Genomic DNA, 27,662 nt, shown 5'->3' with positions numbered 1-27,662 from the left:
AGCATGTGCGAAACTCTTCTATTCACTCATCTCTAAAAATAGTATACTTCGAATTAAAACCTTATCATACCTTGGTCGTGCAGTTAAGACGCCGCGTTGCTTTGTGCGACTCGACTGGCAGACCTCGTGCGACCAGCCCAAGGCCATCAGAAGCGACGTTCTGTGCGGCGTCGCCTTCGATTGTATGCTACTGTCATTGCTGAACGGTTCCATTGTTGTGATTGACAAGCCAGCACGACTCGCCACCGTGTGCCCGTGAGTTCCTCCGACGGTGTTTTTTTTTTCAAAAACAGCATTGAATAAAAGTACCCATCTTGTCAAATTTTCAACTGGCACTTAAAATATACAGTGCCTGATAAAAATTCGCCTAGCTTACTCTGGAGCGTCAATAGTAAAGAGGCCGCGCAGCGGCTTGACATATATGGACCTATTCCGTGTTTGTAAAGAACGATAGGCGTCGCTTGTAGCGACGTCGCAGCGAGTAAGCTTCGTTTTTATGATCACATGACAAGTGGCACAAGCTGCAAAGCTGCCTTCTACCATCGCACATCGGGAAGCCTCCCGGGTTGGTGGCGAGGGTGGGGACCTCTCACCCAGCGGCATTCACACGACGAAGAATAGCCACGTTGGTACCACTTCGTAGTACGGTTGCCACGCCCCAATAGTGCATGCCTACCTGGGTAGTTGTGGGCATCACCCTCGCAAGTTGCTCGTGACATGTGATTGGACAGTACAATCTGCACCCATTCCCCAATCTAGGGATCTGGGGAGAACGAACTCTTTATAATGAGCCACACAGCTCATTCGAGAGCGCTCGCCATGTTCAGATTTTGCATGGATTCAATGTTGAGTTCAACTTTCCAGCCACTACATCATTCCTACGGAGTCAACGGTGCCCCAGAGGCCGGTTGCAACAGGGGTGTTCGGAAACTTAGACGGCTGCGATGAGAGCTCGAGGCAAATCCAGCCCTCCTCTTTCCTCACCGTCCTCTCCCCTTGGGGAGATCGCGGGAGCAGAGTATGAAAGTCATCTCATGACAATTCTGGCGCCAGAGTAGACCACCAAATAATCTTTACTTCTTATTTACATGTGCTAAATAATGAATCTGGCTTTACTTTGATAGCAATTTAGTGGATACTTCAGGCAGACTTTTTGTTCCTGCACTGTCGGCGTCGCCGTCATGCTCAGCATCAACTCTAGATACGTGACATCCCTCCAAGCATCGTATGTTCCATGTATGAGTGCAGGTCTGCGGCAGGCGTCCACGGTCCTGGCTCAAGTAGAGATGAAAAATGACGGCAGTCTCCTTTGCTGGCAGAGGCATGATCGGGTGCCGGAAAGCAGTTGCCTAGCTAAGTCATGAAAAATGCGTACTTCAACCAGCTGGGCATTGTCGTGCTTGTCGTGTCTTTAAAGGAACACTAAAGAAGAACAAAATTTTTCGCGAATTAGTAAAGCACAATTCACTATCCCGAATGCACCACTCTCACCACGATCCGTTGCTCTGTAAGCGAGAAACCGCGGGAAACAAAATGCAGGTTGGGCCACTACCTGGAGATTCCCACACCAAACATCGTCACCTCACAAATTTTGAAAGCGTCTTCTGCGTGCTAGGTACCTTTCATCGATAAAATCGAAGTACATTGTCATCTGTGGGCACCATAGCCATTGTGTACGAAACTTCCAAAAATTTCCTCGAGCAAACGCCACAAAAATACTAAAAAAAGATTTTGAAATTTTCGAAGTGACGTGTGCATATCTCTGCGGAAAATATAAAAATTAAACTTCAACCTTGATTTTCTCCGCTAATAATGATCTCATAGTGAAACGTACGACATTAAAGCTCAAAATGCGCAGTTTTTCAATCCTAACCAAGTGATTGTTTTCACTTAGTATTCCTGTAAAGGGGATCAGCAGACGGGTACACCTTTCTAGTTGTTGCGCCCTCATCACAAAGTGTGTGTTGAAGCAAAGCACTGTTCGAATGTGAGCGTTTTGCTGAAATTTGCCAGGTTGGAAAGGCGCGAGCTGTGTGCTAGCCTTGCTTGGTAGAACACTTCAGTTGATTGCTATTGCATTGAGTTTTTTCACCTTCTACGTGAAGCGGTCACTTATTACCAGAATTTCGCAACCAAATAGCAAACGCTATATAGATTCTCTGGTGGCAGCAAATGGACACGTTCAAGTGCATTGTATATATTTTAACATGAGAAATTAGTATCTGAAACTATTTGACATTCTCTTCCTTTACCGTTTGTGATCGATCGTTTCTGCACAATGGTAACGTTCTTTCTTTCTATTTTTCTAGGTTAGTGCGAGAAATGACCCACTGTCTGCGTTCGACTGCCGAGGACAACGGCTGCTCGGATTACCGTGTACTCAAGTTCGAGATATCGGGGCTTCGAAAACACCTGCTATCGGAGTTTGCTGGAAAGTGCGGCGCCGAGGTTTCTGTTGCTAATGGGTCCCAGGGGTACCCTGCAGGTAAGTATGAACGAATCAGTGGCATTATTGGTCGTATGAATAATAAAAATAATAATATAATAATAATAATAATAATCACTTGGACTATAACAAGAAGCCTGCTTCTTTTATACACAGACAAAGAAAAAACGAAAAAGGGCTTGTCTTTATATACAAACTTCTCTGTTACTACGTAAGCGAGAGGCGGTTACAGGAATATCGTAACATGGCTAGAAAATCTTTTAGGCAATATTCAAATGAGTGCTCATACTACTTTTTCAAATGTCGGTTCGCAGTCTATGAGAGTAAAAGAAGAAAAAGGCAAAGGCATGAATTACGTGAATAATTAACAACGCTTGCTCGGGACGAGGAAAACTATTTACACTTTTGTCGCAAGGGCGAAGCAGCACCATCTTGCTGCTCTGCAATAAAGCGCCTGCTGAATCATGTTATTTCCATGACAACAGCTTGTGACGTTAGGTGAAGAAGGGCAAGGAGATGGAAAGGATGGACGAAAATAACTCACACAAGACGAGCGCGAACAACGATCACAACTCTACACTTAAGGCGCTGCACAAATACAAAGGACGCGCAAAAAATAAGCATAGGATAGTACCACAGGACGAGCGCAATCAAGTGTCAGTGTTGTAGCTCACTGTGCTTGAACAGCGCGCTTCTTTCGCAAAGGGTGCTGCTACAGCGGGTGAAGTGACCTTCGTGTGCTCTGTAACCTAAACGCAATCTTTCTGACGAAAGCACATGACGAACGAATTGCGCCATGACAACAGAATTGAGAGCGCGCAAACGGGCGACAGCACTCCATATGGCAAGGAGTAGGGTGACGCGCCAACGCATCGCAACTAGTGGGGCATCGAGCGTGCACTTCGCACCGTTTCGCAGGTTCGATGGTAATGCAAGGGACACGCTGACATTCTCCCGATAGAGCCGTATCGTCAGCGGTCAATGGTGTATGTAAACAGCTCACAGCTAGTACACTGAAGGACGTGCGCTTTGGAGGCGGAATGGTCGGCGCTGCGGAGCGAAAAATTGCCCGTTCGATTCCGCATGTCGTAAAATATTATTCCCATCAATTTTTCTTCGTGACGTTTATACATATATACGTATCGTGTCGTGTGTGTGTGTGTGTGTGTGTGTGTGTGTGTGTGTGCATGTGTGTGTGTGCGTGCGTGTGCGTGCATACACACGGGTCATGCAGCCAATGGCAAAACATGGCTGAGGACGTATAAATGTTAATAAAACATGCATGAGGACTCCGTCCAACCTCGTCTTCTTTTCTTCGCCCCTTGTTCGCGCTGGTGCTTTCCTTTATGGTATTGACCCAGTTTCTATAGCACACAAGTGTCTAGAAATCTAGAGATTTTTTTGCGTAAATAGCTCAGAACATAAGCTATTTCTCCTTGACATCTGTTTGCCCTACAAAGAGAGATAATTGTAGTAATACTTACTTCGAGTCTTTGCCAGCATGATCGTGAACGTACAAAAATGCTCTCTTTGTGAAATGCCTGTCGTCATCCGGTGACGCTTGTCGAGTTTTGTTTTGTTAAAAAAATATTCGAAAATAAACTGTGATTTCGTGATATTAGGCTGTTAGCCAGGTCATGAAATACAATGTTATCAGGATAATCGGAGGCATCAAATTTACCACATTTTCTTATTTTTTGTCGAATCCGCCAGTAGTAGCAGTAGTTTGTAGTAATAGTATTAGTACTATACTTTAGTCTCTCATCACCTCCTCACCTCCAGGTCACTCTGCACCCTCACTTTACATCTCCATGAAGTGAATCATGACGAGAGAGAGACAAAACTTCATTTTTTCTCTTGCTGATGTCAAGGGAGGTGGGGGCCTGGAGACTATCCCCACCAGAGCCTCCTCCCTCATGTGCCAGTTGCACAGGCAAGACCTTAGGTCCTGGCGGCGCCTTCAGTCAGCCGGACTGCCCACAGTTGGTCATCCGGGCAGCCGCCGTGCAGCAGTCTCCCACTACTCTGGTGTAGTTATCCTAAATGTAGGATTAGCGCTTTCGACGGCATGTGTCACTGTGGGGCATGCCGAGATAATGAGGCCGACAGTTGGCGCGAGCCACCCAGCAAGATTTTCATTGATGTATATTAACATTTGGGTATATGTGACTACAAGAAGTGGACGTCGGGAATAATTCTTGCTTGTAATAGTCGTCATGCCGACGAATGGTGCTTATTTAACGACTTGTTAGATGGTGAACACTTCAATCTTGCCCTAAGCTATAAGAATTTCTCCTTGCGCGACCATTATGTCTTTTGTGTGTTCGCACCACGACTCGACTTCTTCGCCCTCAGCGTCCTGAGCTTGTAGGGACGGTAGCTTCCCTGATTATAGGTGACGCGCCCAATGTACGATTTTTCGGGCAGCGTCGTGAGCGTCTTTGTAGCCGGCAAGGCCCGAATGACCCGGAGCCCAGAATGAACTAACTTGGCAGCGAAGATGTGTAGATGTGCTTTCTTGTCTGCAGTTCTCTTGCGGTGAGATCAGGCCCTTGGTGAAGTTGCCGATAGCTGTCTTGCTGTCACTAACAATGCAAAAAGCGGTAGTCGTCACGTAGGCTAAACTGGTGGCAGCTTCTTTGACTCCTTTAGGTTATGGGGTGAGTAAGAAACTGCTGGTGGTAGTAACAGGAGAAGTGGGTGCGTAGGGCAGAATTAGCGTCCCCTTTCAGATTAATGGGTGGTACGACCACCCCACTCCCCCCTTAGCTCAAGGCTATGGCCTGCGTCCACTGGTGTCGCTTGATTCCCCATACACATCAACCCCGAACAATCTAATGATCATCTCCTGACCCATGGCCATGAGCCACAAACACTCGGCTGGAATAGCTCAGGGGGGCAGTGGGTGTCAAAACTTGCTGTCGTTGGGCCGGGGAGCCCATTATTGTGCCCGTGTACTCAAACTGGGTGCACAGGTAGGGCCGGAAACCCAATCTGCGGCGAGGTTATACTCAGTGTGGATTTAGTGGCTTTGAGCCTTCCATCGCTACCCAGTTTTTTTTTTTCTTTAGTGCAACTGCATGGAATGCGTTGGAAACTTTCTGCTGTTTCTGGCATGTCTGTCAACCTTTCTCGACTTTCACACCAAATAGGGTGACGAGTATGTCCATGGGCTGGTAGGTAATCAAAATGCGTCGATCGACGTATCAGTAGAAGTAAAAATAAGAAATAGAGTCATTTGATTTCTCTGGCTTTTCCGATAATTTTTTACGTTATGACCCATACCGAATAGCAATAGAGCGGATTTTTGTGGTGCTTGGTATTCCATTTTTGAAAGAAATATACATCCTTAATGCGCAGAAAACTTTGCCAGGAAGGTTTATTTCTGAAACTTTCCCTACGCACAAAATCACATTTTTTACGAAAATGCAAAACCAAAAAGCACTAAATCACATTCTATTTTCAAGTATAAAATTTCATTTCAACAAAAAAAAGTCGATAGGCGTTTTAAAATGACAGCCATTTTAAGCGACAGACAACAGCCATTTTAAAAGGAGTGCGTTTCCTTAAATTCACAACTATATGGTAACATGACTAAAGCTGAAGATTGCAAATGTCTTTCTTGGTATGACAAAGAAATGGGAAAACAGCGAATGTCATGCTCTCGAATTCCGGGCTATATATGTACCCTGAAAAAATCTCTAAAAATGTCGCATTTTTGCCATTTAGTAGATTTCAGGATGCCATTGCTGCTTCTCTCCACGTTACTTTTTTCATGCTTACAACACCTCTGGTCCTTTATGTTAATAATAGAAATTTGCAGATGTATTTGTTTATTAACTTTGAAATAAATTAATTTTGTTGCTCAAAACACCAAGAAAATTAACTGTTGCTCTTTTCATCTTATAAACATAAACCCTTAGTGAGGGCCATAGGGCCATAATTATTCGTCTTGATCTCAACGGACTGCAAAAAGATACGTTCGATTATTTTTATCAATATATATATATATATATATATATATATATATATATATATATATATATATATATATATATATATATATATATATATATATATATATGCACTTTAATGACATATCTTGCTGTAAGAAAATAAACATGTTTTTTTTATTTGCGCAGGCTTCCAAATAACAACAATGAAGTATTTTCGGTGAGAATGGTTCTGCAAAGAAAACAATTGCACGGATGAGCTCTACTTCAGTAGTTGGCTGACTTGGCATCCGTGTTCAATATCCCTCCCTACAAAAGCAGCTCTTCCCGTTGTACCCTTCTTTTCTTCAATCTGCAAGATTGGAAGGAAATTTATATGCTAGATGTTCATGACGGCATTCTGTCAATGCATCTTTGATGTCACACTGTGCCAGAATATTAAGGTTGGTAAGAAAGGCGAGGTCTCTACAGGAAAGACAACAAACTTCTAGGGAGGAATCACCAAGATGTCTGGTTTTTTTGGCTCGAAATTGCATATTTTCAAACCATATGTGGTTATCGGATTTTAAAACGTGGGGGTTACGCGTTGCCCGGTGGCAAGCTTCCTCGCCACTGACAAATCACGTCGTGTTTGAATCGCATTCGGTCTGCATTGGCAAACACGTCAGGAACAGATGCCTTCCGCAGAGGTATGAGTCTCCACTAATTTCTCTTCTATCTCCAAAAGCACTCAGTTGCACACGTATGTCCATGAATCAGCTGAATATTCTTTTGACATGCCTAGTAACTGTGAGAGCAGTTCGATTGCTCACTGTATTGAGCCGTCGTGTGCGGCACCAGCCCACGCAACGGACGTTACTCGAATTGCACTATGGCGCGAATGTCGGGCCACTCGATCAGCCACAGAATCCTTGCGGCGGTATACGGAGTGAGTGTCGGAAAGGGACGGGTGAGGTAAAATGTGTCATATAACGCATGGAATCTACGCCCCAGATCTGTGTTGCAGAATAGAAAATTTGAGCAATGCTTTGCGAGGCGGTTGTCCCCAAGTTGCATTGTGGTGCTTGGCATTCCGCACTTTTTCCATTTCTAGTATTCGTTCTTTTTGCACTGCACATAGTTGGTATACATCAAGCCAAGTAACGAGTCCGGTATAGTGTAGCAAGACGGTGGGAAAGGAAGAAAGGGAAAGCGTAGAATATTATACTGTCTTGTACAATAGGAATGGGGGCGAAATCGGATTGAGGTCCAGGCAGCCGGGATGAAGGGGAGGAAAGGTTCCAGCTCCTGTGTTTTGCCAGTCCTCTCAACATTAATGCATAGCTGCCCAATTTATACCTAATCGTTTTTGTGAACACTGAAAAAACCAGAAGTGCTAGACCATATATTCTTGGAAGAGAAACAAGAATTTGACTTTATTCTCGTGCCGCGAAAAACAATTAGGCTTATTGAGAAATAGTCAGCAAGAGTGGCTTGGTATAACATCTTTGATAGTGCCAATACACAGGCTTTTTTTAACGTAAAAATAACATTTTACAATGAAACGCCAGAGTTTGACGGTGTGTGAAGGATATGCAAGGCATAATAATCTCAGTGAAATAACATTGTTCGAAGCGTTGTCCTTCAAAGATTAGTGGTGTGGGAAGAAATGGGATGAAAACTATTATTGCATTCAGTAATTGTCAAGAAGGCACTGACTTGCAAGTGTCACTGCATATTCACTGCTTCTGCCTTGACCAGAACGTCATGTTTGCCCAACTGTAACGCCGAGCGTTGGAGCTGCAGTGCAGTCCTCCAAAAGTGTTAAGGCCTGACCTTACGCAGCCGTTGCAGCGCGGGGCTTTTGAGGTGGCATCGTGCCCTCTCCATATGGAGGGAGTGAGCGCGCAGCTTCTCGTAGCCGCGTGCCCTCTATGTAGATAGCGAGAGGGCACGATGCCTTCTCACTCTCTCCAAATGGACAGGCCACGACGCCGCTTCAAAAAGCTTCGCGCTGACGCACTCGAACGGTGGCGTGTGGCCAGGTCTTTACGCTTACGAGAGGCACAGCACAATGCACGCGTTTCCAAAATATTACTTGCGAACATCCTCAGTCCAGTATTCGTATTTGTTTCCCTAGAAGTAACATGACTACTGCACTCCTTTGACCGCTTTCGTTATCCAGAATTTAATTTTACAGCCTGCAAGCTCAAGGAATTCACCAGGGAATCGGAATCGTGTGACGAGAAGATGCAAGATTACTACGCTATTCCTTCGTACCGAAAGGGAGCCATCAATATGACAGCACGTATCGGTCACTAGCCGCGGATCAAATTGTGCGAGTGAGTGTCCTTTATTGTTGTTGTTGTTTTTGTTGTTGCGAAACCACTTCGCTTCTGGCTCCTTACGATGTCTATGCAGGATTACGTATATTACATAGTGGCTGTGCACTGACCGACTTTGAGCATTGAAAAACGATCTTATAAGCATGCTCTGTTTAGCCTGTTGAAAAAGTTCTCCAACAATGAACAAATATACATAGCGATTCTTTCCAACCTGTCTCTATAGATTAACTAATTCGTTTGAACAACTGAGTTTTTTGTATACATATCTACTCCTGACTTGAAAGGCACTGCTTCAATCCCGACCACGACGGTCACATTTTCATAGAGGTTAATTGCTTGGTGCCCGTGCTACGCGGTGTCATTATAGTGTCTGTGCAGGTTAAAGAATCTCATGTGGTCAAAATTGCATAGAGCGTTGCACTGCGGCGTGCCTCGTAGACCGGGCCACTTAGGGTCGTAAAACCCCATACCCCAAACAACCAGTTGGTCTGCCACGGTATAGTATAGCGCATTGTTACGGACTATAGGCTGATTACCCAAAGGGCGCGGGCTCTATTCCGGCCGTCGCGGTCGCATTTATATGGAGGCGACATATGTAGAAGCTCATGTTTTGTTCGATGTCAGTGCAGGTCAAGAAACACCAGACGGTAAAGTATTCCGACCCTCCAACATGGCGTCTCCAATACTGATCATATCTTGGTTTTATTTGGAATTAAAAAATGTTGTTACGTAAAAATGACATGAGGCGTGTCTATTTAAAATCTATATTCAAACTGATGCGTATGGCGTCGACTAAGATGGAAGACAGCACGCAGAACCGACAGACCCCTTCCTCGTTGTCGTCTTCTGACCCCTGATACGTCAGCTACGTAGCATTACCCCCCCCCCCCCGGTGGTAAAAGCGCCGTCTCTGTGCACATTAACTACGGTCTTCAGTAAGCAGGTGGTAAGGTTTTAGCCTGCTGACGTGCATAACATCACAAGGTGTGGTTGCAGGCAGGCTTGTGGTCTCAGATGCAGGAATGATCTCATAGGTGACGTCGGTTACCTGGCGGATGATACGGTAAGGACCCATGTAGCGAGACAACTTCTCTGATAAGCCAACTCGACGAACTGGGCACCACAGGAGAACAAAAGAACCGGGTGAGAAGTGAATGTCAGCATGCCGGCTGTCGTAGATGGCTTTCTGGGTGACTTGTGAAGCCGAAAGTCTAGAGCGGGTGATCTGACGTGCGTGGTCGGCACGAGCAATAGCGTCGCGTGCATATTCGGTTGACGGCGTTGTAGTTGTTGGAAGTAGGGTGTCGAGTGGTAACTTCGGGTCACGGCCATAAAGCAAAAAAAGGGTGAATAACCAGTAGTGTCGTGGCGCGAAGAATTGTACGCGAAGGTCACGTGAGGTAGCGCCAGGTCCCAGTCATGGTGGTCGTAGGACAAATACATCGCGAGCATGTCCGTTAGGGTCCGATTTAGCCGTTCGGTAAGGCCATTTGTTTGGGGATGGTAGGAAGTGGTCAGCTTGTGGTGCGTCGAGGAAGAGGGCAGAAGATCGTCGATCACACGTGACAAAAATGCGCGGCCGCGATCCGTGAGTAATTGCGGGGAGCGCCATGGTGTAGGATGACGTCGTGGAGCAAAACTTCCGCAACGTCAGTAGTGGTGCTGGTGGGGAGCGCTCGAGTGATGGCATACCTAGTCGCGTAGTCTATAGCAACGCGACCCACTTGTTGCCCAATTTCGACTCGGTAAAAGGACCGAGAAGATCGATACCAACACGGAAGAAAGGTTCGGTTACGATGGAGATCGGTTGAAGAAGTCCAGCCGGGGGCGCAGTAGGTCGCTCCCTACGTTGGCATTTATCGCAGGAGGACACGTAACGGCGAACGGACCGGGCGAGACCGCGCCAAAAGAAGCGGCGACGCACACGGTCGTATGTCTAAGGTACACCCAGATGACCAGCAGTTGGTTCATCGTGAAGCTCGTGCAGCGCGGTTGAACGCAAATTTTTCGGCACGACAAGAAGGAGCTCAGGGCCATCTGGCTGGAGGCTATGACGGTACAGCGTGCCATTCAGGAGGACGTACATGCGAAGTGACGTGTCGTTCGGAGCAGATTCGAGACTGTCAATAAGTTGTCGCAGAGAAGCGACGTTGTTCATCACCAATCTGAAGAAACTGGGACATTGACATGACGCTGAGGCTAGGCTCGATGTCTGGTTCGTCGGGCTGATCAACAGGGTAGCGGGATAAGCAATCGGCGTCCAGATGGGACGTCCAGACTTATAAGCAACCGAGTAGGAATACTCCTGTAGGCATAATGCCCAACGACCAGGTTGCCAGTGGGGTCCTTCAGAGAAGAAAGCCAACACAGCGCGTGATGATTTGTGATGACATGGAAAGAGCGGCCATACAAGTAAGGATGGAATTTCGAAACCGCCCAAACAAGAGCGAGACATTCCCGTTCAGTTATAGAATAATTGCGTTCAGGCTTAGAAAGCAGACGGCTTGCGTACGCGATTACACGGTCGTTGCCCCGCTGAATTTGCGCCAAAACTGCACCAATAGGCAATATGCGAAATTAACAGTGCCATCTAGTGAACGCAGCAGGTACCATATCCACCATTTTGATGCTGGCGAGGCTTGACCACTACACGCGAACGTACCCGTTTCAACGCTTCGACTGTCGCAGTCAGATTTTTTTTGCTGGCGAAATGCCAGCACACTGCTGTGTGCTGCTGTGCAAGCAGCGCGGAGTCACAGACAGCGATAGGAGCAAGGTATGTGGCATGAATTACGATTTTGAAGCGATCATTTAAACGCAAAACAGGGTATGGCGTCCACAAGCTTTATGGGCACACTCTAGGATGCATGTGTCTCCGCGGTGCGCGGGCTGCACGAGAGCACTGCAGGACTAACCATTTTTCTGTGTTACGCGAACAGGCCGTGTTTTTATAGGTTTGTCAGCTTTGCGGCTAGGTGTTTTCACTACGTCGGGCCTCTACACGACAGTGGTGCTCTTCAATTTACCGTCTCGAACTCGCTGAGAAGCTGTGCGGCATTCAAATTTTCTTGACTTCAAGGAAGCCTCGGACTACCCGCGGACTACACGCGGTGAGTCTGAGATGGTAAATCGAAGAGCCCCGGTGATTCCCTGCATTTGAATAGAGATTCCGCCACTGCTGGTGGGGTAACTTGTGTGACAGAACCGAACTATTAGGACGGGCTTTTTTGTGACGAGATTACACCATTAAGTAGACGACGTAGAAATGTTATTTTCGAAGGTGATTGCGCACTGAGACGTGCAGAGCTTCCGCTACTCCGAGTAACATGCCGTACACACATCCTAGAAAGGCAGCACGGTTGCTTGTCCGCGTTCAAGCTCCATTGTGTCCGTAAGTACGGTCACTGTGCAGCAATAAAACAGTCGTTCGGAAGATAAGGGCTATACCCACTTTGGAACAGAAAAGTATCTGCTCAAGCACTTAACTTCAACTCCCCCAATGTGTGCGGACGAAACTTTTTCATTGGGGCCTCTCTCATTAATTTTCCTTTACCAACGAAATAAAATCGAAAAGATAGCGGGGCGCACTGCCGTAGTTTTCGAAAAGTGGCACTATGAGTATCGCCAGGGCTGACTGAATAACGTTCTGCATGAGTTCAGAGCACGGCAGTCCTATTTATTCGTAAGACGGGATTCATTTTCTGCATTTCAGTCTCTTTGGTTCAGTTGCGTTGCAGCTGTTTTTTGTGTTGCAACTCACCGCACTTGAACAATGTTTCATGTTGCATTATAAAACATACAGCTGTGGAGACAGCCATAACATAGTTGTATGGGATTCATAATTTTGGCTGCCTTACACTCGCAGCTCCTAGAAACCTTTAAAGCTACTTAGATATAAAAAATAACTGATTTAAATTCCCCGGAGTGTCCACAAGTGACTAATGCCTCTTAAGGCTTGCTGTGAAGGGCCATATCTAGGAAAGGCTGGTAAGAAACGGGAGTGTGCACAGAAAAAAACTGAGGGGGAGGGGGTCACATCACAAGTGCATCATTAGTCCTGCAATGCACATATAAGTGTGACCTCTATTTTCCTGTGAGATGAATTTGTGATAGTGCTTGTGTTTGTAAACAACAATCGTTTAAACAGCTAAGAGAAATCTAGCTCATGACGTCGCACTGAATGTTTGTTTGCTTATATCTTGTAGGTATCCTTCGACCGCTTTCCGAAAGATGCAATGACATACAAGTGGCAAGATGTGGCAAGATTCCTAAACAGTTTGTCCACATCACATGTTCGAGCACTGGGAAACGTCTTGCTGTGGCCATCGCAATAGCTCAGCACAATGAAGCAAGTGTTCAGGAGTCGTACGGCCGTACTGGCGAACGCGTTACCGTCGACTGCTCGCCCGCATTTAAATGGCGGCGGGGTCGAAACTCACAGTGTTGCCAGAGCACAAAGCAATTTCGCATATGGTCCATTTCGTGACCACTCGCGTCTGTTCACACTTCTGTAGGAGCATCGGGGTCGAAATGTGCAAGAGTAGGAGGTGTCGTTAGAGCGGTGATTAGCTGAGAGAAGGTGTCAGCTTGAGGAGGGCCCCAAGAAAATGGAACGCCTTGTTTGAGAAGGTCGGTGAGTGGCCGTGCGAGTGCCGCAAAATTTTTCACGAACCGGCGTAAGTAGGAGCAGAGGCCCACGAAACTGCGAACATCATGGACAGAGCGTGGGACTGGGAAGTTTGTTACAGCGCGTACTTTCGCCGGGTCTGGCCGTACGCCAGCAGCGTCAACAAGGTGACCCAATACGGTAATCTGATGAAGACCGAAGTGGCACTTGAAGGAATTGAAATGCAGGCCGGCCTGTCGAAATGTGGATAGAATGGTCGAAAGGCATTAAAGGTGGGTTGCAAAGGTAGGTGAGAAAATGATCACGTCGTCCAGGAAACACAAACATGTCGACCATTTAAATCCTTGCAGGAGCATGTTCATCATTCTCTCGAAAGTCGCTGGAGCGTTGTAGAGCCCGAATGGCATGACCTTGAATTGGTAAAAACCGTCAGGGGTAACGAAGGCGGTCTTTTCTCGGTCCATGTCATCTACAGCAATTTGCCAGTAGCCAGATCGGAGGTCGAGAGATGAAAAGAAGGTGGCGCCATGGAGGCAATCAAGGGCATCGTCAATGCGTGGTAGAGGGTACACGTCTTTTTTGGTAATTTTCTTGATGTGGCGATAATCAACGCAGAAACGCCATGAGCCGTCCTTCTTTACTAATACCACGGGAGATGCCCAAGGGCTGGTTGATGGTTCAATTACGTTTTTCGTAAGCATTTTGACCACTTCTTTCTGCATCACTTCTCGCTCGGACGCTGACACGCGGTACGGCCGACGGTGAATGGGCGCAGAGTCACCAGTGTTGATTCGGTGAGTGACAATTTTAGTCTGGCCCAAGGGACGATCGTCGGTGTCGAAAACGTCACTGTATGAGGCCAAAACTTGGCAGAGAGCGTCGGCCTGGTGAGGCAATAGCTCCGATCCAATCATGTTTCGAAAAATACCATCGTCTGAGCTGGGTGACCGTGAGACTGCGCTTCGATCAACAGCAGATACAGCGACAACACTGGCATCATCCTCTGTTATGGCAGTTAGCTTGGCTAGAGACATCTGGCAGGGCAACACTTGAGGGGTGAAACCGAAATTAAGGAGCGGAAGTAACACACAGTTATCCGCTATGGTCGTGATGGTATACGGCACAGTAACTCTGCGCGTCAGCCGAACGTCAGTAATTGGCGTAACGATATAATCACCGTCAGAAACGGGAGGGGTCGATGACAAAGACACGTACGTGACGGCTCGAGGTGGCAGGCGAACGAAAGTGGTTGGGCTCAAGCGGCTGGTGAGCTTTGCAGAGTAGTCGGCAAAGATTGGTAGATCAAGGCTGAGGGTACCAGACGAACAATCAATTAAGGCCGAGTGTGCTGAAAGGAAATCAAGGCCAAGTATGAGGTCATGAGGTCAGCAGGCTAGCAGGGCAAAAAGGACCACGGCGTGACGACCGGCAATGCTGACACGAGCAGTGCACATTCCGATTACTGGTACAGTACCGCCATCGGCAACACGTATCGCCTGCGTCGTAGATGGCGTCATAATCTTTTGTAAGCGGCAGCGTAGAGAAGCGCTCACAATAGACAGGCGCGCACCTGTGTTAATGAGGGCGGTCACAGGAACATGGTCGACTTGTACTTCAAGCAGGCTATGGTGCGTGGGAAGCGTCATTAGAGGATTTTCGGCCGTCAATGGTATTGCAGCTTCACCTCTATAAGCTGCAATATCTAGTTTTCCTGCTGCAGTCGTCCAGAGAAGCTCGGCGAAGAAAAGTGCCGAGGTGGTGGAGAGCGGGATTGGCGACGTAGCGGCGACGGAGAGTGAGAGCTGCGGCGACCGGACGAAGGGGCGTCAGGGTAGCGGCGACCGGGCAAACGGGCGTCAGTGGAAGGCTCGTAAGATGACGACGAATAGAAATTGAAGGGTGCGGCGACTGAACGTCGAGGGGTCGTCGGATGCAAGAGCGCCGAGGTAAAGAAAGTCTGACGTGGTTGGTTTGACCAACGGCGGCGGCAATAGCGAGAAACTTGCCCAGGCTGGTGGCAGGAAAAACATATAGTCCGGTCGTCGGGTGTTCACAATTTCGAAGGGTTACGGAAGGGCATTGTTGGAGGTGAACGGTGAGCGTGTCCTCGGGAGTAGGACGGGACTTCAGGGCGAGTCAAGGGACATGCTGATGGAAGGCCGAGGTTCCCAAACTCCTGCCTCACCACAGCTTGTGTTAACGCCACTGACGGCTGTTGTTGGTCAGAGGCAAGTGTTGCGAAAATGGGTGGCTGAAGAGGAGCGAGACAGGCGGCTTTGATTTCCCGACGAACAATGCGTGTGGCGTTGTCATACGTGGAGGACTGGCGGGCGGCTTCACACGATGAGGTTGCGGCCGTGTTGGGCAGCCGGGTGAATCGCTGAATACGGCGGCTCTTGGCTTCTTCGAACCGCCGGCACTCTTTAATGATGGCATCGACGGTGGCAACGTTGTTGTAAACTAGAAGATTAAATGCGTTGTCTGCTATGCCTTTCAGCACATGGGCCACTTTCTCAGACTCACTCATGTGCTCGTCAATCTGGCGGCATACGGCGATGACGTCGTGAATGTACGCGACGTACGACTCCGTCGACGTCTGTGCACGGGCCACCAATTGATTCCGCGCTGTGATCTGCCGCCCAACGGTGTCGCCAAAAGGTCGCGGATCTTCTCTTTAAAGGAGTCCCAGCTCGTAATCACCGCTTCGTGCGTCTCGAACCACACACGCGGTGGGCCATCGAGGTAAAAAAGCACATTGGCAAGCATACGAGTCGGGTCCCACCTATAGCTTGCGCTGACCCATTCGTACCGGTTGATCCATTTGTCGCCGTCAACGCCATCCTGACCGGAAAATACACCGGGATCACGAGCAGGAGGTATAACAACGTATATAGAAGTCACGGTAGGGGCAGGTGGCGAAGACGATGATTCTTCAACCTGTGACATGGTTGGACCTATGATGATATGGCCGTTGCGGAGCTTCGTGATGAAGACGGAGAAGTACCCTGCACCTCCACCACAAAGATGTTACGCAAAAATGACACGAGGTGTGTCTATTTAAAATCAATATTCAAACTGATGCGTATGGCGTCGACTAAGATGGAAGACAGCACGCACAACCGACAGACCACTTCCTCGTTGTCGTTTTCTGACCCCTGATACGTCAGCTACGTAGCAATATTATTGCGACGGATATTATGTGGACACTCTCGGCTAGATTTTGCCGCCGGTGTCACCGTCATTCACCGCATGTGTATACGTATTTATACATCTTCAAATTAATCTGCAGGAAACACGCCGCCGCGCAAAGCGTAAACAACGGCGTGCTGCCGAGGGTGATTTTGGTACCGGCGCAAAGGTCTAGTCCTTCCCATCATCTGGAACGTCCATACCTACTACCACAACAGGCTTGTTACAACCTCAAAATTTAATAGCATTACCACTTTAATTGAAACGATAGGTATAAAGACGTAAACAGATGGCGTTCCTGCTATTGGTCGATAGGTCGCGTCCGAATTGCATCTTTAGAGCATGAAACAGTGGAACAAGCATGCGAGAAAAATCCAGATTGTCTATGGAGGTCGTGTCATGAATAATGGCACACTATTTTTCAGTGGCCCGGCGTACTGTGCATTTAACGCTCCTTCTAGGCAACATGATCTTGGTACATTATCGAAGAGATTGTAACGCAGGGTGATGAAGCCTTCATAAGAAGGTGGCATACAAGTTTTATTTTATTTTTTCAATGCGGAATTTAATCCACTGGCGAGGACAGAAATATCTCGTATCTCCTCACAAATCATATGTGATTTTGTTCAAACTTAGTGTGTATTGTGTTCTTTTTCTCTTTGTTTTCTTCAGTGATTTGTAATCTGAGAGTATTGCAGTGTTGTAAGTTGCATCGTGTCCATGTTCTCTTGTTTGTACGTGCCACTCAAGTGATTTGGTACATCAGACAGTTGTACACACCCGAAGTGCTGTCACTAGTATGCAATGAGCTTCCCCAATTCCGTTTCGTGGTAATTCGCTTTGATGTCCGTTCGCCAGTAAATCGGGACGTCCACTGCTCCCCATAGGTTGAGTATGAAGTACTAAAATCACCAAACACTTTTTTTAATAACACGTTGTCATCTATCTAAAATACTCGAAATCATCAAACATTTTTTTAACGCATTCTTCTCCATATGGAACTAGGACGGCTTCTGCTCTCCCATAGTGGAGTATGAATTACTCGAAAGCGTTAAACATTTTTTAAATGCGGCGCACTTCTGTGTTGCGGTTCGGCGTCGGCAACAGCGCTGTCCACACCCTCACTGCGCATGCTCGCGTCTCGTGCCGGCTCAGGAAGACACCCGCAGAACTGGCGCTCTTCTCTCCCTCTCTTGCCTCGCTGAAGAGGTGGCCATAGCGGTGGCGCTATCACATGACAGTTATCCAATTTTATTATCAAACTCTAAACGAGCTTCCTGAAACTTTCGACTGGCATGGATCACACGCCTAGCTGCCAAAAATTTTAAATCTTGTCCCCGAGTAGGTTACCCCTCTCCGCGTTTACTCATCTGGACTCCTGGCCATCAGGGCCTCGCAGGCGATGAGGCGGCACGCACTGCCGCCCGCGCACCCATTCCCCGTGCCACTGCCTCGCCCACCGATAACCCCTGTGTTCCAGAAGAGAACGCTCTTCTCCTAACTTATAGAGAGATATATTCGATCAGGACGTCTTGAGGGGCTAGTTGGTTCATTCTATTCAGGTAAAAATTGCGCTGAAATAGAAAGGACACCACAAAGAAGGAACACTTGCGCTCGATCTGTTTAAGTGTTCCTTCTTTGTGGTGTCCTTTCTATTTCAGCGCAATTTTTACCTGAATTATAGAGAGATAATTACCTATTATCGGGACTCCCACCGCCGTTTTCCTCCGCCCTGCAAAGGACTCAGGAAGGCGGACGAGAGAACTTTCTCTGGCTATTTCATCATCATCATCATCAGCCTGACTACGTCCACTGCAGGACAAAGGCCTCTCCCGTGTTCCGCCAGTTAACCCGGTCCTGTGCTTGCTGCTGCCAATCTATACCCGCAAACTTCTTAATCTCATCTGCCCACCTAACCTTCTGTCTCCCTCTAACCCGCTTCCCTTCTCTGGGAATCCAGTTAGTTACCCTTAATGGCCAGCGGTTATCCTGTCTACGCGCTACATGCCCGGCCCATGTCCATTTCCTCTTATTTATTTCAACTATGATATCCTTGACCCCCGCTTGTCCCCTAATCCACTCTGCTCTCTTCTTGTCTCTTAAGGTTACACCTACCATTTTTCTTTCCATTGCTCGCTACGATGTCCTCAATTTAAGCTGAACCCTTTTTGCAGTCTCCAGGTTTCTGCTCCATAGCTAAGTACCGGCAAGATACAGCTGTTATATACCTTCCTCTTGAGGGATAGTGGCAATCTACCTGTCATAATTTGAGAGTGCTTGCCGAATGTGCTCCACCCCATTCTTATTCTTCTATTTACTTCAATCTCGTGGTTTGGCTCTGCGGTTATTACCTGCCCTAAGTACACATAGTCTTTTACAACTTCAAGTGCACTATTACCTATCTCGAAGTGCTGCTCCTTTCCGAGATTGTTGTACATTACTTTCGTTTTCTGCAGATTGATTTTAAGACCCACCTTTCTGTTCTTCTTGTCTAACTCCGTAATCATGAGTTGCAATTCGTCTCCTGAGTTACTCAGCAATGCAATGTCATCGGCAAAGTGCAGGTTACTAAGGTATTCTCCATTAACTCTTATCCCTAACTGTTCCCATTCTAGGCTTCTGAAAACCTCCTGTAAGCACGCGGTAAATAGCATTGGGGAGATTGTGTCCCCCTGCCTTACACCCTTCTTGATTGGTATTCTGTTGCTTTCTTTATGAAGCACTATGGTAGCAGTTGATCCCCTGTAGATTTCTTCCAGAATGTTTCTATATCCTTCATCTACACCCTGATTCCGCAGTGTTTGCATGACGGCTGATATTTCTACTGAATCAAACGCCTTCTCGTAATCTATGAAGGCTATGTATAGTGGTTGGTTATGCTCTGAGCATTTCTCTATTACCTGATTGATAGTATGAACGTGGTCAATTGTTGAGTAGCCTGTTCGAAATCCTGCTTGTTCCTTTGGTTGATTGAATTCTAATGTTTTCTTTACTCTGTTAGCAAAAACCTTTGTATATAGCTTGTATACTACAGAGAGCAAGCTGATCGGCCTTTAATTCTTCATGTCCTTGTCATCTCCTTTCTTATATATTAAGATGATGTTAGCGTTCTTCCAAGACTCTGGTACTCTTCCCGTCAGGAGACACCTCGTAAACAGGGTGGCTAGTTTTTCTAACACAATCTGTCCTCCATCTCTTAGCAGATATGATGTTACCTGATCCTCGCCAGCAGCTTTGCCTCTTTGCGTGCTCTCCAAAGCTTTTCTGACTTCTTCTATTATTACTGGTGGGGTGCCATCTGGGTTACTCCTTGTTCTTATAGTATTAAGGTCGTGGTTGTCTCGGCTACTGTACAGATCTCTGTAAAACTCCTCCGCTATTTTAACTATCCTATCCATATTGGTAGTTATTTTGCCTTCTTTGTCTTTTAGTGCATACATCCGACTTTTGCCTATCCAATGTTTCCTCTTCACTGCTTTGACGCTTCCTCCGTTTTTCAGAGCGTGTTCAGTTTTCTCCTTTTTATACTTTCTTACATCGCATACCTTACGTCTATTAATCAACTTCGAAAGCTCTGCCAGTTCTATTTTGTCTGTTGTACTTAACACTTTCACGATTTGACGCTTCTTAATTAGGTTCTTCGTTTTCTGGGAAAGCTCGCCAGTGTCCGGTTCAAGTACCCTTCCTCCAACTTCCACTGCACACTCCGTAATGATACTCGTCAGTTTATCATTCATTGTATCTACGCTAAGGTTGGTTTCCTCATTAAGAGCCGAGTACCTGTTCTGCAGCGACACTCTGAATTCCTGTACTTTCCCTCTCAGTCTCGCTCATTGATTGGCTTCTTGCGTATCAGTTTCTGTCGTTCCTTTTTCAAGTCTAGGCGAATTCGAGACCGTACCATTCTATGGTCACTGCATCGTACCTTGCCAATCACTTCCACATCCTGCACGATTCCTGGGTGTGCACTCATTAAAAAGTCTATTTCGTTCTTATTTTCGCCATTAGGGCTCCTCCATGTTCACTTGCGGTTTTCTCGTTTTCGGTAGAAGGTATTCAAAATCCGTAAATTATTGTGTTCTGTGAATTCTACCAGTAGCTCTCCTGTGGCGTTTCTAGTACCGATGCCATCATCTCCTACTGCCTGGTCTCCAGCCTGCTTCTTCCCTACCTTTGCATTAAATTCGCCCATCACTATAGTATAACTGTGTTTTTACCTTACTCATAGCCGATTCCACGTCTTCATAGAAGCTTTCAACTGAAGCGTCATCATGGCTGGATGTAGGCGCGTAAGCATGTACTAACTTCATCTTGTATCTTTTATTCAGTTTAATTACGATACCTACCACCCTTTCATTAATGCTATAGTATTCCTCTATGTTGCCAGCTATGTTTCTGTTAATTAGGAACCCCACTTCCAGTTCTCTTCTGTCTGCCAAGCCCCAATAGCAAAGGACGTGCCCATTCCGTAGCACCGTATAGGCCTCATCTGTCCTCCTAACCTCACTGAGCCCTATTATATCCCATTTAACATCCTCTAGCTCCTTGAATAGTACAGCTCGACTTCCCTCACTAGATAAGGTTCTAGCGTTAAACGTTTCCAAGTTCAGGTTCCAATGGCGGCCTGTCCGGATCCAGAGATTCTTAGCACCCTCTGCTGCGTTGCAGATCTGACCGCCGCCGTGGTCAGTTGCTTCGCAGCTGCTGAGGACTGAGGGCCGTGAGTTATTTGACGTAAGCATGTGGGAGGTAGTGGCCAGATACTGCACCATGGTGGCCAATCCTTCTGTGGTGAGGGAGTGCGTTCTCGGCAGTGTTTGCCGGTGAGGCCGCACCCCAGGCCTCTTAATGCAGTTCCATCGACACGCGGATTTTTTTTTAATCCGGTTTGGAACTGCGTGGTACCGGGATTTGATCCACGGACCTCTTGCATGCGATGCGGATGCTCTAACCACTACGCCATGGCCGCATCTGTTGAGATGTAGGTAAATCGATCTGTCAGTTCTACATCTTGATAATTTGAAGATAAAAAAAGTGTTCCGGTGTGTCGATGACTATCTTGTTTTATTAACTAACGACACGGTAGCGGATGAGGCAGGTTTGGCAAAAATAATTTCACATTTTTCTGAGTGTTTAAACCCTTGACTCTCACACACGAACTGCCTGAAAGCAATGCCATAAAATTCCTCGATGTCCTCTTCATATTTCATCCTAACCGCATATGTTGGGCTTACCAACCACGTATGAACAAGCCGGTCCTTCCTTACCAATCAGCTCACTCCAAACTAGTGAAAATAGGCATCATCAGTCATTGTTTTCGTCATGCTTTAAGCAAATCTTGTGAGCACGAAATCGCCAATAGTTTTCATCATCAGTCAGACCGTTTGTTGAAAGCAGGTTATCCTATGCACGTCCAAACTTCAGTTGCAGAAGGCTTGCTTCGTACGCTTCACAACCCAGGATGTACAGCGAGTCGTGATTCCGAGAAACCGAAGCACCTAGTCGTCATACCATACTATGACAAGATATCGCACAACCTAAAGAAACTAGGTAAGCGCTCTGAAGTTAGGGTTGTCTTTTCGGCTCCAAAGAAGTTGGTCAGCCTTTGTGGCCTTCATGACCGTGACGGAAAACCCAAAGGTTGTAGTAAGAAGCATCGAACTGTTTATGTTCCCTGTATCATATGCGTTGTTTATCGTATCCCGCTTTCTTGTGGTAAAGAGTATATTGGACAGACGGGCCGTTGACATAATGATCGATTAAGAGAACATAGTAATAATGTGAAAAACGGCCAGGGAAGTTTGTTGGCCATACATTGTAAATCCTGCGGCTGCGCGCCAATATTCAATGCATGCACAGTTATCAAGAGAATGTTTGACAAGCTTACTAGAGAGATTATTGAGGCTGAGGCTATCGCTTCACTGGGGTCTAAGTGCGTCAGCACTCCCTCTCTTACGCTCGGTGATAAAGAATTGTATTTTCCAAGAAACTAACTTTTGTGCGCATCATTCATGTCATGTGATGTTATTTTTCTTGGTGATATAGGCGAGCGTGCGGTGGTAATAAACATTATGTTGGAAGTTAGCGCCTGTGCCGTGTGTCCTCGTCTTGTGTCCCCGTTTCTTTGCGCTATTTTCTGTCGTCACAATGCACCAACAAGCCCAAATTTCGACAGTGTTGACATGACTGCATGGCAAACAAAAGTGACAGACCCTAGCGCGGAAATCATGACATGCATGTCATGTAAGTAATGACTCATGACTACACGCCGTACTCAAGGTGCGCTCGCGGTTGTTTCGCTAAGTTCACATATGCCAAATTAGGTATTACTCGACGTAAATGAGCTAAGTTCACATATGCCAAATTAGGTATTACTCGACGTAAATGAATGACGAAGATACATGGCTGGTGCAAACATGATAATCATGAGATGCGTGTCATATAAGATGATGACTACATTCCACACTCATGTTACAGTCGCGGCTGTCTCGCTAGCTTCACATGTACCAAATTTGGTATTACGAAACATGAATACATGAAGGTACGTGACTGGTGCAAACATTATAATCTTGAGATGCGTGTCATGCAAAAAACATGACTACATGCCACGCTCATGATGCGTTCACAGCCGTTTCCCTAGTGTCACATATACCATGATTGGTATTACGGGACGTGAATGAATGACGAAGGTATGTGACTGGTGCAAAGATAATAATCATGAGATGCGTGTCATGTAACAACCTGATGACGTGCTACGCTCATGATGCGCTCACGGCCTTTTCGCTAGCTTCACTTGTACCAAAGTCGGTATTACGAGGGACGAATGAACGACATAGGTAAATAACACGTCGAAACATGATAATCATAACGTGCGTATCATGTTACAGCATAACCACATACCACACTCATGGTGCGTTCATGGTCGTTTCCCTAGCTCCACATATGCCAAGTTTGGTCATACATCACTTGAATCGATGACGAAGCTATGTGACTGGTGCAAACATAATAATCATGACATGCGTGTCATGTAACAACATGACTACATGCCACATTCATGATGCGTTCGTGGCCATTTCGCTAGCTTCAATTATGCCAAATTTGGTATATCACGTGAATGAATGACGAAGGTATGTTGCTGGTGCAAATTGCAAACATAATAATGATGAGATGCTTGTCATCTAAGAAGATGACTATACATGAGGTGCCAATACACTTCGACGTGACCCGGCGCTGTTACGCCTGGGAGTCCACATTGAACGCCAGTGTCTCTGCAAAGGCAATCATTGCCAAGGCCAGAGATCGAGCCTTCCTGACGCGATATACTCAACGACGCCATCAAACTCCGGCGCCGGTCTGTCTCAAGCAACGCACAGCAAGCTCCTTCAGCCCACGTGCCCGGTGAAGCAATCGGCGCCTTCCAGTCTGGTGAGTCTTAGCTATGCGTGGCAACATCACTCGTCTTTGGGTGTCACCCAGCGTAGCGGCTCCGAATTCGAGGATTATAACGAAACCCGGAGGCGGGTCCCCATTCGATGATTATGACATCACGGCCATCGGTGCTTCTGGTTGGACGATGGTGACGGAAAGGTCAACCCGGTGCCTATTAAAAAGCCAAGCGGCGCGTCTTCAGCAGCTCACCTATGCGTCATAAAGCAGCCGACGTATGCTTAAGAAAGAAGACATCTCGGCTAATCGAGGCCCTTTCGAAGTCGGCGCAGCGGGTTTCCTTGGCATCAGCGAGTTTCGTGGCGCCCTTCCTAACCTCGCAACCTCGTCGACGGCAGGCTTTGTAACAGTGGATGAAAGCTGCGGGATCAGCGGGCGTCAGCGACATCGATGCGGTGAGTGCCTTATGTTTTCCGCTCAGTTCACCTGACTAGTCTAGCGCAGGTTTAGTAGTTTAGAGAAGGACTGTGTGAAGTATAGCAGTGATCTTTGATCGTTTCAAGCCAAGTTGGAGCGCCTCGAGATGATAGAAATAGAATTGGCAATACTTGTGTTTAGAGGCCCCTAGCGTGGCTTCTACGACAGTTCAGGTCAGCGGTCATAGAATTCGGGACCATCTGCCACCGCTCGTAATAGGCCAGGACATGGCGAAGTATCTCGTCAAGTTTGAGCACTTCTGTGAGCGAAATGCTTTGGAGCGGTCTTTGGCGCAGAACATGTTAGCTCTTCTTCCCGGCGAAGTGTCCGACGTGATAACGTGCTTGTCGGGGGAAGCGTTTGAGAGCTATGACGAGGTTACTGAAGTACTCTTGAGACGTTATAAGTTATCACCCGAAGCTTTCCAGCAGAGTTTCCGGTACGCAAAAAAAGGCAATGAGTCACACGTTCACTTCGCGTTTCCTCCTAAAGCCGATTTAATTGAATGGCCCGAGGCCGAAGGTGTTTATGACGATCGCTATACACTGGTACAATCCATTGCATTGAAGCGATTCTACCGCTGAATCGAGGAAGATATCAAGCTTTAGCTGCAAGACAAACTTGGTGAAGTACAGCTAAACAAAGCAACAGAGTTAGCTGAGAAGTATTATACTCGCCGAAAGTTGCGCAGCAGGGCAGTGCGCGTTGAAAAGGATGAAAGAGGACCTTTCAAAGACACCTGATTAACGGAAATCTACTCCGCACCGTAATTTTTGGAAGGGCCCGTCTCTTGTGAAGGACACTGTAGGAAAAAACGCACTGATACCATACGGGCGTTTGAATCATGGAAGCCGCTAATCTGCGACAACTGCAAAAAGGAAGGGCACATCACGGTAAACTGTAAGCAAAAGTTTGCTTTCGCAACAATTCGAGAATCGGAAAAGAACATGCGTTTGTTAGAGCCGTATCTCTAAGAAATTAGTGCGAAAGGGAAAACGTGTCGAGGACTTTAAGGCTCATCGGCAACCATGGACGTTGTCCATCCTTCGTTGGTGTCTCCGGACGGCTTTACAGGAGAATGCGCTGTGGATCAGGCAAGTTGCCGAGGAGCAGAGTGTTTGCTTACCAATCGCTACGGTTGTCATTGAAGGCCCATTCGGTAAGCTTCGCACCGAAGCGGCTGTGTCGGCCGTGCTTCCCGATCGTTTTTCTTACCTTTTTTTCAATAACTCAGAGCAGCTTCTCAAAGAGCAGGATAAATTTTTCTTCTACAACTTAGCATACATGGCCCTCACGCGATCGCAAGCGTGGAAGCCTTCGCAGCAACTTGATCTTGTTCAATATGGTGAAACACCGCCTGCAAAAGCTGCTGATCCGTGTGACCTTGGCGGTGAGTCGACGGATCCTCACACAGGAAATTCTCGCTGTTGGTCATTATGAGCAGTCACTCGAACGGCCCGTCGCCGAAGCGACTGGCGCGGTCTCTGTCGGCGGAGGAGACGACATGGCGCCATTGAGTCAGAGTGAGAGGGGTGCAGACGCTCTAGCCTGCAGAGGAAAGTTGGAAGGAGCTGTCGAGGGTTGATCGAAAAACGCTCATGCGAGAGCAGCGTGAGGATATCTCGATTCAAGCACTAATAGAAAGCGTAAACTTGATAAAAAAACAAAACAAATGTATTCTTTTTTGAGAAGACAGGGCTTGTGTATCAGAGCATCACAAATGCTCAAGGTCGCAAGTATGAGCAGCTCTTGGTGCCACAAAAGTATCGTCACCAACTATTGAAAGTGGCGCATGAAAACGCGTGGGCAGGGCATCTCAGCATAAAAAAGACCACGGCTAGAGTTCCCCTCGAGTTTTATTGGCCGAAATGCTGTGAGAATATTAAAGATTTTGTACGCTCATGCGACACTTGTCAAAGAGCGGCGAAATTCATGGAAGAGTGGAAGGCACCCATGAAGCTTGTGGTAATTGTCGCAGAACCTTCTCTGCGCCTAGTAATTGATAATGCCGGGCCATTGCCAGAGTCAAGGCAAGGTTGTTGCTACATCCTGACGGCCCTCTGTGTAGCACAAAATTTCCAGAAGCGATACCACTTGAGGAGCTCAATTCCTCTCATGTCGTATATTCACTGCTTCGGATTCACTCATGTCGGATTTCCTTCTGAAATTCGATGCGAAAACATTAGTGTCCTCACCAGCTGCCTTACCTCTACCTTTCTGGATGAATGCGGAATAAAAGTAGTGCACAGCTTGATCCATCACTGGCGATCTAATTCGGTAGAGCGTATGCATTCCGTTCTGAAACGGGTGCTGAGAGCTTCTTGCTACGAGCACAAATGCGACTGGGAAACCTGTATTCCTTCTGCTATGTTCGCTTTGAGAACAGCTCCTCATGATAGCACAGGTTTTAGCGCTGCAGAGCTTGTGTTTGGCAGGAGTTTGAGAACACCATTGTGAATGCTACGCCACTCTTGGCAGGGTTTCGATGAAGACCCTAATGTAGTTGCATATGATGTAGTCCTCCGTCAGAAGCTTGGAAAAACGAAAGGTCTTGTGCAAAGCCACATGAAGGCTGCACAAGTGCTGTCGAAGGAGTACTACAACAAATCGGATAATAAACGCACCTTTGAAGTAGTTAGTCAGGTAATGCTACTGCAGCCATCGAAAAAGAACAAGCATGAGGTTCATTGGGAAGGGCCTGCCAAAGTAATATCTAAGCCTCATGATACCAATTTTGAACTGAAATTAGGAAGGCGGCCGAACGAAATTTACCACAGTAACTTGATGAAACCTTACGCCTAACGTCAAGCGATTGTAAATATGCTTTTGACTGCTTCAGAAGAAGAGGGAGCAGAAAGTTTCAGTTCTAGTGGTGTAATCGAAGGCCAGTTTTGAATTTAGGTCGAAAACTGACCTGCAGAGAAGAGGCATACAGTACCTCTGAAAAGGAATGCGCTTGCCTCGTGTGGGCCGTTCAAAAGCTAGCCTGTTATGTCTCCGGTTCCAGGTTTGTAGTCGAAACGGACCACTCTCCTTTAACCTGGTTATATAACAAGTCGTTTAAAAGTGGCCCGTTACTGAGGTGTTGCATGATACTCCAACAGTACAACTTAGGCGTTCGCTACAAGAAAGGAAAGCTAAACGCTAATTCAGACGCATTGGGTCGTGTGTTTTAGTTAGTACCTTCTCCACCTTTTGGTCTCTCGCTGGCGAGTCGGGGCAAAATTTAGTCCTCATCGACTCGCCAGCAAAAGACGAAA

The 27,662-nt window shown here is 46.9% G+C and overlaps 1 protein-coding gene across 3 annotated transcripts in view; it reads left to right on the top strand.

The window, feature by feature from the left end:
* Positions 1–18,123, top strand: part of LOC142774814 (uncharacterized) — a 37,900-nt gene extending 19,777 nt beyond the window's left edge. The window contains exons 4-7 of one of the 3 annotated variants that reach the window (XM_075875923.1): positions 84–255; positions 2,310–2,485; positions 8,579–8,720; positions 12,929–18,123. In XM_075875923.1, coding sequence (XP_075732038.1) covers positions 84–255; positions 2,310–2,485; positions 8,579–8,700 — 470 coding nt within the window. In that variant the 3' untranslated portion in view covers positions 8,701–8,720; positions 12,929–18,123. Of the gene's footprint in view, positions 1–83; positions 256–2,309; positions 3,724–8,578 lie in introns of those variants that run through there. The other 2 variants (XM_075875922.1, XM_075875921.1) reach the window with 2 other exon arrangements.
* The last annotated feature ends 9,539 nt before the right edge of the window (positions 18,124–27,662 follow it).

Source organism: Rhipicephalus microplus, chromosome 10 (assembly GCF_043290135.1).
Source record: "Rhipicephalus microplus isolate Deutch F79 chromosome 10, USDA_Rmic, whole genome shotgun sequence".
Taxonomy (NCBI): domain Eukaryota; kingdom Metazoa; phylum Arthropoda; class Arachnida; order Ixodida; family Ixodidae; genus Rhipicephalus; species Rhipicephalus microplus.
The sequence above is the reverse complement of the archived record's forward strand: the minus strand, read 5'-3'. Positions and strand labels throughout refer to the sequence as shown.